The sequence below is a fragment of the Thermobia domestica genome, chromosome 1 (genome assembly GCF_964235325.1).
Source record: "Thermobia domestica chromosome 1, izTheDome1.hap1.1, whole genome shotgun sequence".
NCBI lineage: Eukaryota > Metazoa > Arthropoda > Insecta > Zygentoma > Lepismatidae > Thermobia > Thermobia domestica.
In genome coordinates, this window is record NC_137454.1 from 2,470,143 (window position 1) to 2,486,741 (window position 16,599).

At 36.4% G+C, this 16,599-nt stretch overlaps 1 protein-coding gene across 4 annotated transcripts in view; it reads right to left on the minus strand.

Moving 5' to 3' along the window:
- Nucleotides 1-16,599, minus strand: part of nenya (RING finger protein nenya) — an 80,994-nt gene that overhangs the window by 41,284 nt on the left and 23,111 nt on the right. For 3 of the 4 annotated variants that reach the window (XM_081754481.1, XM_081754487.1, XM_081754484.1), the window contains exons 4-6: nucleotides 10,441-10,560; nucleotides 4,193-4,281; nucleotides 1,175-1,304 (exon numbers count right to left, since the gene is read on the minus strand). In XM_081754481.1, coding sequence (XP_081610607.1) covers nucleotides 1,175-1,304; nucleotides 4,193-4,281; nucleotides 10,441-10,560 — 339 coding nt within the window. The remainder of the gene's footprint in view (nucleotides 1-1,174; nucleotides 1,305-4,192; nucleotides 4,282-10,440; nucleotides 10,561-16,599) is intronic. The other variant, XM_081754488.1, reaches the window with a different exon arrangement.

Consider the following 16,599-nt stretch of genomic DNA (forward strand, 5'->3'; position numbering starts at 1 on the left):
CGCTCTCGCCTTCGGTGCGAGCGGTCACGGGTTGGATTCCAAGTGGGGGCACTCAGTCGAAAAAGTGTAAAAAGTTTTTTTTTTCAGACTAGCCATCCTGAATGAGGTTTTCCTCATTCACACCAGGCAAATGCTGGGGTGGTACCTAACGTATAAGTCCCAGACCATTTCCTTCCTTCCCTTTCCCTGGATAGTGTGCTCCCCGAGGGACGTCACCCCTTCAAACGTGAAGTGCTAACATGGCCATAGATGCCGAAAGCCCAGAAATCTAAACCCTAAATCCTCACAGTGTAAGGGCCAATTGAACATAGATCTCCACAAAAAGCGACAGATCTTTCTTGATTACCTTTATACTTTACTGTTTCACTTAATTTGTCAAGAACGCCATTTTTTGATTGTTTTACTATAAAACTATAAAAGTACAAAGCCCATTTTTAATTGTTTTATTATGGAACTATAAAAATAGAAAGAAGACATGATAGCTCAGTGGCAGAATGCTCAACTCTGGTGAGAGGAGTGCTTGGATCGATCCCAGGACACGTGAGTATAAAGTGAGCATCCCGTTTCGTCCTACATTCTCATTCTACCAATTCTATAATTACCTGTTTTCATTAATCGTCCGTCTCCTGTAACTTGAATAGACATTGCCTAACTAGAAATTTCACTTCACTTATATAAAAGTACAGGTGGTGAGAAATTATAATTGTTCACGTATACTCAGGAATTATTTCGTTGGACGATAAATGCTCTGAGATACCTTTTACATAAATGTTAATTCGCGAGGCAAACATAACTAGATAACGCGTGTACTTTTTAATCTTTACTGTTCTCTTTGGTCCTTTGTCCATATTACTAAAACTGCGTTGAAAATTCTTGCTTCTTACAATACTTGTGAAATTCTACCTGAGTAGTGTTCTAGATTGACCTGTTGGCACCACAAGAAAATTAACCAATTGAATCAATGTATTTATCAATTTATTAGGAATCAATTCATGTAGGAATATATTTAACTTAATTTCTCAGTTTTGACAGGACAGAGTTTTTCTGTAAAATATTATGGCTGTTTTTTCTTCTTTTTTTTTAAAATGAAAGGTACAAAAGTATCAGTAACACCTTACATTCTATAGGTGATTAAAGCAAATAAAGTTATAGAAGCATATTACTGTACTTTTACCTGGGATGATGACTGTGATTGCGATTGGTTGGGAGAGGTGTTCCAAAGTGGGGGAGGTGAAGGACGAGGAAAGGTTCCAGGGCTTGCAGAACAACCAGCAGGTGAGGTACGCCTTAAATTATGATTTTCCCTAAAAATAAATAATCACAGAATTGAATTTCATTTTTTTAAAGCATATTTCATAGACAACCACGGATACAAATATATAAATTGGTTATGTAAGAACTTTAGCTATCGTCAATTTCTTAATACAAGTTAACCAAAAAAAGTTCTTGCCGTTCTAGAGCAGTGATAAACAAAAGCAATACAGTGGACGGTATATACCTTTCAGTTTCGAAGTAATCTCCATCAGTACCTTTTGCAACGTTTCTGCAGCTTCAGATTACCCTGGTGATAAAATTCTGCGGTCGTGATGCAAAGAAGTCCGTGAGTGCGTTCCGCAAGCCTACCTCATTTGCAAAGAATCTACCACAGAGGTGGTTGTTAAGGGAACGAAACACAAGGTAATCTGTTGGCGCAAGGTCCAGTGAATATAGTCATGGCACAGTGTCTCTCAGCCAAATTGCTGAAGAGTCTCTCGGGTCCTCTTCATGTGGCTTGACATTGTCATGCACGAACAATACACCCCTGCGATTCACCAATGCCGGCTTCTTCTGCTGTAGTGGTCTGATCAGGTGTAAGGAGCTCGAAATGCAACATTTGCCGACAATTCCACCATACAGAGAGTATAACCTTTCGTAGGTGCAAAGGTGGTCTTGAGGTGTGAGGAACAGCATCATGTGGCGACAACCAATATCTGGTACGCTTGGGAGTGTCATAGAGAACCCACTTTTCGTCATCAGTGAGCAAACGATCAAAGATGGGTATGTTTAGATGCCGAAGGACAAAGAGACTGTTAGTCGCTGTTCCTTGTCGCAGCAGCCAATGTGTGGGTACCCACTTTCTTAACTTGTATGCCTTCCCTATTTCATGCATGTGCATTCTGATTGTTTCAGCAGAAGCATGGAATCTCTCTGTAAGTTCATCACACGTTAGACCACTGTCTTCCTCGATAGATGCTTTCCACACCTCGAACACATGTGGTCGTCTACTACGAGGTTCATTAGAATCTCACATCTCCCGAGCGAAATTCCTAGAACCAATACCTGGTGGTGCGTTCGTTCACGGCATTCTCCCCAAATGCCTCGCATACGTGGCGACTTGATGTGCAGCTGACAGGCCTGCTTTGAAGCAATACAACAAACACACGCGAACAAGGTGCTCCGATACCTCAATTTCTCATCGACAATGGACGAGCTATGACTGCTGTATATTTGAACGTGTCTGTATTATTGAAGGTAGATGCTTAAACTAACTGCTGATCGCTAGGCAGGCACGTACGTCATTTTGTTCCCTCTCTGTGAGTGCATGATAAATGGGACGTCGAAAACAGCAAGAACTTTTTTGGTTACATTGTAATAATAATAATAATAATAATAATAATAATAATAATAATAATAATAATAATAATAATAATAATAATAATAATAATAATAAACTCTGGTAAATATAACAAAGAGGATCCTGCGAAGGACGTACTTACTAATATTACAATTTAAGCCCCGTAGCGTGTTCTTAATAATAAAGATTAATGAAGTTTATGCAGTAAGAAAAGCTAATGTATCCTTTTAACATAGGCCACCAAAATTTTTTGCTGTTTTAGAGGTTGCATAGAAGGTAGGGAATGTCATGGATTATAAACTATACCGGTACAGTACGTTAAAGGCACAGTTAACAAAGACGATGTTAGCGGATTAACTCCATTAATAAACTCGACTATCTATTGCAGAAAACGGAAGTCTAAAATTCTATTTCTTTCCAGAGTTATCGTATGGAGTAACGAACAGACAGTCGTACTGAACACTACAATCTTGCAACGAACTTAGCGTGATCTTAATAATTGAGTGACTACTGTTTAATAGCAATTACAGTACTGACGACATAGAAAAATTATCAGTATTTTTGTGGAAATCGCTTTTATAAATCATGAGTAAATTAATATAAAATAGTAATAAAATAATACGTTACTACACTCTAACGCTCTTTATTTTATTTGACAATTGTTAATGCTTGAATTTAGTCGTGAACTAGTGCAATGAGTTAATCAATATTATATATTTGATTCCTTAATTAAAATAATAATAATAATAATAATAATAATAATAATAATAATAATAATAATAATAATAATAATAATAATAATAAAACCAACTATTTTATTTACAGGCAGTTATAAACAAACAAGGAACTTGCAAATTATTGAGGAAGTCATGGCCAGAGTGGATCGAATATTACTTTTCCTGAATGATTTACAAGTTCATTGTGTGTTTGTAATTGTCTATTTATAGGATAGTTGATGGTCAGCCACATGTCTTGACACCATTTGGTACGGTCAGTGTTGCCATATTACGCCATAACATTGGAAAGCAAGTGCTTTTTACGACACGCCATTATCACGCCGTAAGATATCTGCACTAGATGTCAAAGTGTCGTTCTTCTTTCAGAACGATACATTTCTACTCATCCTACCCATCAGCATTCCCATTTGTCTATAAATAAAACCACAACTGCCTTTAATTAGTACTTTTCATATTTCGTACCGAAAGAAATCATCATCACCGGAGCGAAGAACGTCGAACCCCATCCCACGCTTTACAAGTATATCTCAAAAATATGTACATAGACAGGCCTTCTATGGGTAGAAATTGCATTTCATTCACACTAATAGTTCAAAAGTTCTGGTGTTCCAAAGTTCGGGTCACACGACTCTCGAGAAATCTTATACAATCAGTATATTTATAATATTTGAACTTCAAACCGAATTATAATAAATAAAGTCAAAATAAACTATGTATGTTGACAGTTATGAGAGAGATGCAAAGAGATGCCACCAATCTAATTATCTTTTTGCAATTTTCACAGTTCAAAGACGCTACAAATAATAAGATGTGCAAAATGAAAACTACAAAGTTCACGTACCTTTCAAGCTCGGCCGCCTTCTTCTCACATTGTGCCAACTTCATTTCCAAATGTTTCTTATCTTCTTCTAAAAACTGTATTCGTTTGATCTGCACACAAAAAAAAAGGATTTTTTATTAATTTATTTATTTTTGACAGAAGTTTATTACGTCCTGCATCAGATGTAGATCTTCAGTTTAACCTGGAGCTCAAATTGCATTATTGTGCACCGAACCCACATGAAAATGAAGAATACTAAACACTTATTCATGCAGTAGCTTTTCTAGCGAAACTCATTCTAGCCTTACAACTACATTAATCAAAATAAAATTGACCAAAGCGAACATTTATTGTGACTAACTTCTGTTACAGTTTCGGTAATATGTCACTGCCTTCATCAGACATTTATATGAGATTACGTATCTGATAAGGGCAACCGAAACTGTAACACAAGTTAGTGATAATAAAGTTTGCCTTGATCAGATTTCATTTTTATTTACCTTTTAAAGATGATAAATAATATGAAAAATCTATGAACTGAATCAGATAGTACCCACAATGTGCTATTACACTAAAGAATGGCTCCATGGTCTTCCTTATAAGTCAGAAATCTGAGTGTCATAGGTACTCAAATATTTTTGATATGAAAAATTTCAAGCTCATAAAGATAACAAAAGCTCAGACCCGTATCGACGATAAACCCGATCCCTTTAATACTAAACTCATTTGACACTAATATCATTACGAATAAAACGAGCTGTAATTTGTATTGCTCGTGTTAACATGGAAAACAAATTCGTGGACTTCAAACATTTATAGCATCTAGTGACTGAACAAAATGAAAAAAAAAAAAAAAAGAAACAAGAAAATCAACTGCCGGGAAACATTCTTTTATCTCTGTGGAACGGAAGATATTTTTGAACTGAAACTTAAATATCATTTTCCACACCCATCAGAATATTTTTACAGTAGGATGCAGAAATGTATCTTGTAGGATTCTTCAAATTCCGTAGGCTAATTTCACTCAGTTTCGCATTGTTATTCTCGATAAGCACGTGTATCGATAAGACATCGTCATTTGAATGCACATTTAATTACAAACGAAATTTAGTATCATTTCCCTTCTTGATGTATTCACACTGAGAGCCACGGCCGTTTAAAGCAAACTTCAACGAAATTACTAAAACAGTAGGTGTCATCTATAAGTTAACTGGAGTTCTAAGTTTTGATAAACCAAGCTTCCTTATGTCAATATAAGCTACTTGAAGAATTATTTCATAGGAAAATACACAAAGTCTTCTCTGTTTTGTTACAGATTGATTGAAAATAATAATAATAATAATAATCGTAGAATTTTAATCATTCTATATTGTTAGCATTGTCAAGACTTGGTTCGAAAAAATGAGGTTAAGCAGGAGCAGTTGAGTACAGTAGGGTAATAAGTATGGTTTAGCATATTATCATTCGAAATACAAATATCTTAGGACTTACAGTGAGGATTTACACGAATAATATTTTTTAATGAATTCATAAGAGGATAGATTAACGTAATTTTTATTTACTAATTCTTAATTTCTTGTTCTAAATCACTTTTTAATTTTCAGGAAAATTCTTACATCCTTAATGTAATATGAAGCCTTTCAGATAGTTTGATAAATATGGGACAGGCATTTAGTTTTAGCATCTCAAACTATCTTTTAATCTAATCACAACTTTTCTTTTTCTGTTACCGATAGACAAATTATCACATGAACAATTAACCTTATACCTTTCATTACTTTGTGTAACACTTCTGAAACAAGTTTTGTATTTCATCTTATGTATTTTCAGTGCCTTACATGATACGTTTATTTTATAATTATTAAAAAAATCTTGGTTTCTAAATATTTTTGGGAAGTTAGACGTAATAATCCAAAGTTTTTTTTTTTAATTATTTATTTTTTCAGATGGAGTAATTCATGTTGTCAAACCACCATGTTAATGTCCTTTCATCCTATTTGAGATGGTGTGTGTTCGGCGAAAAGTGTCATCTCATCGAAATGTTCTTCTCCATCCACTAAGATATTGTATCTGTTGTTATTGATAGTAGGTTTTCTGCAAATTACAAGATATATATATATATATATACGAGGGCTATCCAGAAAGTAGATTACGTTTTCGTCTGTGTCCGCTAGGGGCGGGGCTAGCGCGGCCATCTTGGGGTCAGAGCGTTGCGCAGCTCAGTCGGCATCTAGCCGTGCTAGTGAGAGGTTCGTGCTGTGCTCCGTTAAGATACTGTGACGGTTTGAAATGTCTGCGTTAATTGAAAATCCCGCGAGCTGCGAGGTGCGTGCAGTAATAAGGTTTCTGACAACAAAAAACTGTAAACCGATAGAAATCTATCGGCAGCTGTGTGAAGTGTATAGGGACAACATTATCACTGAAGGTGGAGTGCGACAGTGGGTCATAAGATTTAAAAATGGCCGAACCAATGTTCACGACGAAGATCGAAGTGGGAGACCCAGCAAAGTGACTGCCGAACTTGTCGAAAAAGTCGATGTTAAAGTCCGTGAAAATCGGAAGTTCACAATAACGGAACTTTCTTTGAGTTTTCCACAAATTTCGCGAAGTTTGTTGCACGAAATCATCAGCGAAAAGCTTGGTTACCACAAGTTTTGTGCAAGATGGATTCCAAAAATCTTGACAGAGGACCACAAAAATCAGCGAATGGCTGCAGCGTTGCACTTTTTGGACGCCTACAATAAGGATGGTGACTCTTTACTCGATCGCATCGTTACTGGTGACGAAACATGGGTGAAACACGTGAACTGTGAAACGAAATTGCAATCAATGCAGTGGGGGCACACAGGTTCTCCCCAAAAACCCAAGAAATGCATGCAAACAATGTCGGCAAGGAAGATGATGGCGACTGTTTTTTGGGACAGAAAAGGTGTGATTTTGGTGGACTTCCTGGAAAGAGGCACTACAATAAACGCTCAAAGGTATTGCCAAACTCTGCAAAACCTCAGAAGAGCAATTCAAAACAAGCGCAGAGGAATGTTGAGCTCTAAGATCTTGTTGATTCACGACAACGCCCGGCCCCACACGGCAAATGTCACGCGTGAAGTTCTTGAATCTTTTCAGTGGGAGTTGTTTCCTCATCCGCCGTACAGTCCCGACCTGGCACCGAGCGACTTCCACCTATTCCCAGCAATGAAGAAGTGGCTGGCTATGCAGCGTTTTGATGACGACGAACAGCTGCAAGAAGAGGTAACGAAGTGGTTGAAGTCGCAGGCGGCCGAATTTTTCGACGAAGGAATTTCCAAGCTCGTACATCGCTACGATAAATGCCTTAATTTGAATGGTGACTATGTCGAAAAGTAGTATTTGTGTGTGGCTTTCATCTGTATATAATAAAATTTGTTTCCTATACTTTGTTGATTTTTTATTCCAAAACGTAATCTACTTTCTGGATAGCCCTCGTATATATATATATATATATATATATATATATATTCATTCCTGTAACTAATAAATCTAAGAAAACATACTGCCTGTTATGTCCTTTTTCTAATGTCACCTTAGTGCAGGAGTGTATCAAGTGAAAGGCATTTTCTTATGGCTTCATGTAAGTTGCACGCTTTCATATAAATTAATAGTATATCATTCACACTTTCACATGACCAAACATACTTAATATCGTTATTATTTACATATTTGTCTTCATAGTGGTGCAAATTGCACTAAACTGGAGGAGAATGCCCAAGGCGAATATAAATTATCTGCAGGAACCCACTAGTTTTAAACTGAAAATGAAGTAGACTCCCGAGTCTCCGGCTTACTGTGGCGGAAGGGCAGGCCGGATAGGTCGGAGTTCTATGAACTGATTTCTTTATGAGCATTAAGCATACCCCAAGAACAATTTACGAATACAGTACTGTACGTACTGTACCGTTATAATCAGGAACAGCGGCAAGCGTATTGTATTGAGGTCCGTTATACACTGACGAAACAATGAACAAGGAGCAGAACCTGCTCTTTTCCTGTCTCAATTTGTATTTTGCACACGACACGTAGGAGGATCGTAGCAGACGCCCGCTCCAATGCCTTGGCAATGTTGCCAATGAAACTCCTTGCCTTTCTTATTTAATTACGATACAGGAAAACTAGGCCGGATACTCGGGAGTCTACTGTAATTAAATTGTAAATAAAACTTCAATAATCCGGTGCCTTATCTCTGACAAAGATACACTTTTCTGAGAAGAATTCTACGCATTTTAATATCAGTTCTAGTGGTATTAAGGTATACTGTTTACATACCTACAATGTCTAGGGAGTCTAACTTACACGTACCAGCATTATGTATTACATATCAGCCTTCTTTCACAATTCTACTTCCTACCGACAACTTAGATAAAAATAATATCCGATCAAACAAACATTTATTCTTACTATTCTGTCTTATAGTTTCGGAAATATATAACTACCTTAATCACACATGTATCTTAGGTAGTTCATAAGTGATTGACACTGATAGTTCATGACTAACTACTTTTTCCTTTAAACATTAATAGGAGAAAAATAAGCGTGCTTTATATGCATATACAAAGAGCGTTTATTCAGTTTTCCACAGACGGTTATGCTGTTGTCATTAGTTGCAATATGATGATGAAATTTTAGATGAACAAACTTTGATCCTTGGCATCAAGATACAGGGTATCTACTAAAATTCCAAAATGAAATTTCATGACTTTTCGTGACCTTTTCTCTACCAAACCATAAAATTTATAACTATCTCAAGAGCGAATTTGAGTGCGAATCAGGCCGAATTTCTATGCATGTGACAGAAACGTGCTTTGCTTGTGATTTGCTAGCGTCTACAGCCGATTATAGACATTTTTGGCGCTGAATTTTCACCTTACATAGAAAAAAGTTTTTCAGTCAATATTTATGTGAACAGATAAAAAAAATCGTAACACAAAAGCTAAATTTCGTGACTTTTTCTTGACTTTCATGACTGTTTTCTGATTTCGTGACTTTTTCGTAACATTCGTGACTGACAGTCAGCCTGTTTCATATTGCTCGAAGATAAACCACAATGGACACTGAAGTAGACATCAAGACTTGACAACGGTCGGTAATGGAATTCCTGTTCAAAACTGGTGATGAATCAACCACATTAATTCATAGGAAGTTTCTTCCCGTTGATGGGATCACATTTGGATCGCGCCACTATCCAACGTTTTTTTTTTCTTTCCCGAGACTTTTCAAGTGAGGCCAGAAAATTATGGCCTTCTTTTTCTGGAATCATTGGGATGTTTTTCAGACTTCTTGGACCGAAGCTGCAAGTAAGGTCATCAAACTCCAACATGTCAATACCAAGCTTCATACAGTCATGGTGACGGCAAAAAATCATGAACATGGGATGGGAAGTCATAACTCAGCCTCCCTATAGTCCGGACTTGGCTCCTTCAGATCTCTTCTGTTTGGTCGTCTGAAGGCCCATCTGCGAGGAAAAACATTCGACAGTGACAAGGCCCTCATTTCTTGTGTGAAACAGTGGTGTAAAAGTCAGCACCAAAGTGCATTCAAGATATGAAAAGAACATTGGACGAGATGCTTTACAGCAGATGGAAGCTACACTGAGTGACATGATCTTGTAACCAAAGAATCAAAGTAGGTTCACCTACACTTTTATCATCATATTGCAACTAATAACAAAATTATACCTATTTCTGGAAAACTTATTGAATGCCCTTTGTATGAATAGAATAAGAAGAGAATGAAAACAAATCACTTAAATGGGGCTGGCGGCTCAGTGGTAGACAGCTCACCTTCGGTGCGTGGGGTCCCTATTTCAATCCTAGCTCGCGCCAATTGGATTTTGTGGTGGATAAACAATCATGTGCGTGGGTTTTCTCGGGGTTCTCCCGTTTATTCCTATTTCCTTCATTCCACCATTTCAAGTTGGTCATCATCACCGTCCTCCTTTACCTCCGAGCGTATACGTGGGAGGTTAAAGTGAAATATAACTTAGAGGTTTAACTTTAATAGATTTTTTAAAAAAAAGTTGTGTGTGTTACACTGTTAAAGAAATTGGTCAGCTGACATATTATTATTAATGTTAGGTCAGCCACTACGAAAATGGAAAGAGGCGTAACTAACTTCAATTTTTCATCCTACATTGTTATGTTTAGAAAAATAAAGATCAAAGTTGTAGAACAAATTGTAATAATAACTTGTATAATTTAATTTCCTTAGTATTGTAATATAATATTTGAATACACTACCATTTCTCTATTGCGTGTTACCAGTCGGTGTCTATGGCCTCTTTGAAATTCCATCACTGATAGCATGTTCTTAAGCATTTCATAAGGCTCTGTAAAGTACTGCTGAACTTGAGGTTTCATCTGAAATTGACAAAAGAAAGAACTTACTTCAGAAGGGATTGTTGAAAATTAGAATCAACAGGAGCTTGTGAAACAGAAGTCAGTAATTACTGTTAACTTTGTAGGGCGATATGCTCTTCAAAGCTGCTAATATTTTTATTTAAGGATTGATTAACGTATTAAAAGGCGACTCACCTTAGTATACATCAAGATACTTTTTTATCGCACTTAAAAGATCACAGTTTAGTTCATCTGAATCACACATACACAATTTTTAGAAATCATGACCGATGCCAAGACATGTGATTAAGAATGGTAGTTCACGCTGCTGCTACCATCGAAAACGTCCCGCCACTTAAATTTCTTCAGATAATGAATATAATATTCTTACCATGTGGATCTAGCTCGATGAATTAATTACCGTAATTAAATAATTTCCAAGTTTCCTTTAGTAATATTTAAAAATGAAATGAAATCTTTGAGTCTTACGTCCCACGGTTATGCCGGTTAGGCTAAAGGAGACGGTGATTATGAGAAATGAATGAAATGGTGGAATGGAGAAAGTGGGAGGAAACGGGAGAACTCCGAGAAAACCCACGCACACGGTGTTTGTCCACCACAAAGTTCACTTGGCGTAGTAATATTTAAGTTTGTTACAACAGACTCTTTGTTTGAATCTTTCCAAGTGTAGAAAGTGACAATCAGTTTTCTCTGGAATTATGGGATTATTTCCAACTATAACTGTTTCCCGATTATTTATATTTCATTAATTATTCTAGGGCAGCTCCACAGAGGAAAAATCCAAACAATAAGTCTGTTGTAGCAGATTTACGAGTTTCTGAAGAAAACATTGAAATTATTAAATATCATAAATAGTTCGTTGAACTGGGTCCACAAGGTAAGAATATTTTATTCATTAAAGAGAGACGACGGAACAGTTCTCACTGATACAGATAGCATCTTGAATAGATGGAAAGATTTCTTTGACGATTTGCTTAACACGCAGCCAAAAACTAATGTTCGCGGGGAAAGGGAAATGCACACAGCAGAACCGTATATTCCAAAGCCTAGCCAAACAGAAGCAGAAATCGCTATAAAGAAATTAAAGAAACATAAATCTCCGGGTGTAAACGAAATTGGACTGAGTTAATTTTAGCTGGAGGGGAAAAATTGTGGAACAAGATATACAAACTCATTCTCCTTATTTGGAACAAGGAGGAATTACAACAATGGACAGAATAAATCACTCTTCCAATTCACGAGAAAGGCGACAAAGCGGACTGTAATAATTATCGAGGCATTTCTCTTCTGTCAACATCGTATAAATCCTCTTAAATATGTTATTTGCAAGATTGATTCCATACGCAAATGAAATTATTGGAGATTATCAGTGTGGATTTAGATTAAATCGGTCAACTGTCGACCAAATATTTACCATTCGACAAACCTTCGAAAAGAAATGGGATGAGATGGATGATATGGTGGAATCAGCAAAGTGGGAGGAAACAGAAGAACTCGGACAAAACCAAAGCACATGGTGTTTGTCCATCACAAATTTCACTTGGCACGGGATGTAAGTCTGTGTTGGACAACAAGTATCCATGGGTGTTTATGTTGTTCTTCCGTTTCCTCCTAATTCTCTCACCAGCAATTCTTTCAAAATTATTTATTTATAATAGATTTCAGATACAGCACTAGGCCATTTTACACTGAAATATTTTAACATCTGATAACATAACAATTGAATAACAATTTGAGCTCAAGATGGTACAGCACAATAGCAACATTACAAAAAAAGCTTATTTATAGATGATCTGAAAGTATACTCATTTGAAAAAAACGTCTACACTTTCTGGTAACTGATTATAAGTACTGACAATTCGGCTTCCGTCTCCTCTAGTCTAGACACTAGTGTGGGACCATAAAATCAAATATCTCAATTAATATATACACATATATGTATATACTACTCTTCGGCTTGTTGGGAACTTCGTCACGAAACCCTCGCATTTGTTTGGCCCACAGCGTCGTACTTCATAATTCAGCCTTTTCTTCCGTTCTTCTCACAGCAAAAATACGTTTATGCTACTATTCTTTGTAAAACAAATAAATAAATAAAATAAATACTTGAATCCGTGAACCCTTTGGAATACACATTTCGATGAAAATAAAATAATAAAAATCCATGTCAGAGCAAGTGTTGACTCACGGTTCCCATTTAGTTGGTGAGCACAAATTCCGTGATTTTTCCAAGTCTTTCGTGACGATTTACCAATTCCCAGATTTATACACAATGTAAAAAAACACTATATTTTTCCCGATTAGGAGAGTTCATTATTTACTATGCATGTACAAATATATAGTGTGTTTATGAGTAGACATAGAAGTTTTGCAAAACAAACTAATTTCTTAAACAGTCGGGTAAGGCAAAGAGAGAATTGGGTTCTCATCATAAAAATCCGCACTTAAGGTTACTGTGCCCACCCCCTTGTCCAAGCACTTCGCCTTTTCGCCACCAGATGCTCACTTTTTCATTTAGCAATCACTGCTGGCACCTCTACCGGGAAGAACTGAAAGATCGTACCGCTCAGTTTGAATGTGTTTAGGATATCCACACTTGAAGTGGGCGGGGAGAGGAATCCATCAGTTTCTTTTTTTTTCCTTCGTGCACCTGCAGTCAGTCAGAGTATGTTTTTACAAGTCGTGTTGTTCAGCCGCAGGGCAAAATCTCAACCATTGACGGGTAACAGAAATATTTTCTTTTTGCAGGTAGGAATAGAGTTTTTGTACCAAAAACGTGAATTAGGTTGCAGAGAACGTCATTCGCATCGCGTTGACAAATTTTTTTTTTTTCGTCCGTTTATCACATGAAGTTCTTTTCTTTTTTTTTTTCGATTATTACCAGAATATGAGATAAAAAAAACCTAAATGGTTCTTTGTATACAGAAAACAAACAATACCAATATTTTCTTACATATCAGTATTATATGATTTTTTTTCTCCTGAAGTGTATGATGCTTGAAAAATGGACAGAATGAATTTTGATTTTTCTATTTGTCCCTATCCTTCTGAGTAGAGAGAATGCTGTGGCGCAACTAAAGGGCCTGCAGAGCCCGCAACACTGAGAAGCCCATTTCAGTTTCGAAGTTAAACTTTATAATGTTAGGATGTTAAAAATTATGTGATGTTCCAACTATATCTCATTTTTACCTGTGAAGACGGTAACACCTGAGCGATGATTTAGTAAATTAAATGCCAACAAAACTTATACTGACCAGCGAAAACATTATGACCACTCGCTACTTTTTGAACGAAATCATTGTGCAGAGATAAGAGCTACAAGACATAACACAACCGCGCGCCAAACGTGACAAGAATCTCACTCGATTAGTCAGTGTGGTGCTTGTGCCTTGAATGGGGAAGGACGACGATATATCAGGGTGAGTAAATGGCTGGGAGCTTCATTTCGTTAACAGCGCGACTTGTCGGGTTTTCGCGATCTGCCGTGCTTATGTATTTCAAAGGTGGGAAAAGGACAGTGAAACCAGCATCGAACCAAACAACAAAAAGTGGGGCGACTACACCTCATTAAAAATGTCGGATGTCGTAGACTCTCGAGGTTGGTACAGCAGAATAGACGAAAACTATAGCACAATAATAATAATAATAATAATAATAATATAATAATAATATAATAATAATAATAATTTGCATTTTTTGAATATGAGCAAGTTGTGACTCACTAGATAGAACATAGAAAGTCAAAACTGTTCTCTGTAAATTTTACGTGACTCATGGATGTGGATAGAGGGGGTCCGTTTAACATTTTTGCAAGGAGGCCCATTCGTCCTTACTTACGCTACTGACAGGTAAGGTAAAATAATAACACCAATATATATATAAACTCCTGGCGCAACAGTCCCTTGTGATCTGAGTCTACAGCGGGCTGTTAGTGGTCACCACAACTACACCCAACGTCGCCGGCTGTCTAGATTGAAGTCCGTTATCTTTTAGTTTCCCAACTTTTCTCTCGATGTTTGGTCAATACAGCAATGTTTGAGTGCCACACCGGGAATTAAACCCTGGGCGACGCACACCGTATCACTTTCGCTAATCTTTTGGTAAAATTCAGGTTAGGGTGGTACTGAATTATTTTCGGAATATGCCATTTCTCATAAGGTAAAGTTCAAAAGTATTGTGACATAATTAAAAAGCTCATTATCAACCACGTATTCTTGCCTCTAATATTACTAAAAGTTTTCGAGATATGTGTCAAAAATGGTTGAAACATTTGAAGTTAGTTTAGTAACTTGAAGAAGATAGTGGCCTTATACATACATAATTGCTCCAATTTTTATTTTTATTCTTCTTTCTCGTAAAGAAATACAAAATCATAATTTCAACCATTTTGGTACATTTTTCATAATTTGAAGGGCGAACAGCCGGTTTCTTTCCTTACGTTTTGAACTTTGATTTATATTCTTCTTATCACTTATCGTGAAAGTCATATAATGACATGGGTCCCAAAGCTAGAATATATTATGCGACAGATGTAATGACAATTTCATCTCTCAAGATTATTAAATTTGACATTTATTGAACGATAGCGGTTTTATAATAGGAATAAATTTTTCGCAATAAGGTGCATATAGTGGTCGTAAGAAATGACAAAAGCTACCATTGACCTTTATAGTTTGACTGATGCTTTTTCGATCATGGTCTTCCCCTTAAATTTTGTAAAGGACAGTATCATTTTAATTATCTTGGCCTAATTTCCTAAAGCCTCTCATTCGTACGCTAAAAGAAAGATTTCTATTTTTTATGTATAAGAATTCAAGGAATGCAAATTTATTCAAAATTCGTTTACAATTAAAGTCGGCTAAACATATATTCCTTCGAGATTTCTGTATTTTGAAAACAAATTCACGATTTCGGTTCTTTGTCTTTACTTGTTTCCATGTTTTTTTTTTTATATCAATACTGTATGATCAATTCCAAGAATTATTTTAGTTCCCCGGTAAATCCATTTATAACAAGCTCCAAATACTGCTACAATTTTAATGTGGTTTCAGGAGAATCTGCATATCTCATCCTTTTGTTACTCTCTATATATTCATCTACTATGTAAACAAACATTAGTGAAAGAAAGAGGCTGAGAGCTAACACGTGCTCCGTGAGGAACGTTGTCATTCCTTTTACTGATATATCTAGAAAGTCTAGTGTTGCCACGAGACAAGACGAGATTTCTGGCTGTGTCGTCTCGTCTAGAAAAGATCTGCCCGTCTCGTCTCGTATCGAATGGTTCTGTCTCGTCTCGTGGCAACACCAGAAAGGCTGAGGTCCACAAAAAGAGCTGTTATACCAAGTAGTTAAAATTACAACTTTTAACCAAGTTTTGTTTGGTAGCACAACACACAACACGACTGCAATCTTCCAGCAACGACTGCTTAGATTCGACTGAACCAGTAATTACTTCGATAGGAACATTTGTCAATACCGTCAGTACAGTCGAAAGGCAAGATTTCCCCATTTATTCTGATATACTTTTTTCAGAACCCCTGGCGCCACTTCAACAAATAAGGAGGCCTATGTAACTTTCCCATTTAAAAAATGGTTTAGGTTCGAATAACATCATAAAACAATAAAAAAGATAAATTTTATTGTCAAATCAGCATCTTTTCAAAACTCAGTATCGAGAAAGGCTGACATGTTTCTGTCTTGGTTCGGAACGAGAAAGACTATGAAACAATAGTTAGTTACTGATAAAATTGCCACTTCTACTTGTACTTCTATAACAGGATTTTTATACGTAGATATCTCCACCAGCCCCCGGAATAAAATCTTCTGAAACACTTATCTCAATGAACGCTTTACATTTGTGTTTGAATCTGGAGCACTATCACAAAATAATTAAACTTGAATCGATTGAAAAATGGAAGTGAAAGCTGTTTGTAAGAATCATTTTTTAAAAATTCTTTAGGTATTCCCTGTTCTTTGTAGGATTTGAAACATTGAATTATTTCGATCATTTGAAATAATAAAAGATGGTATACATTTCGA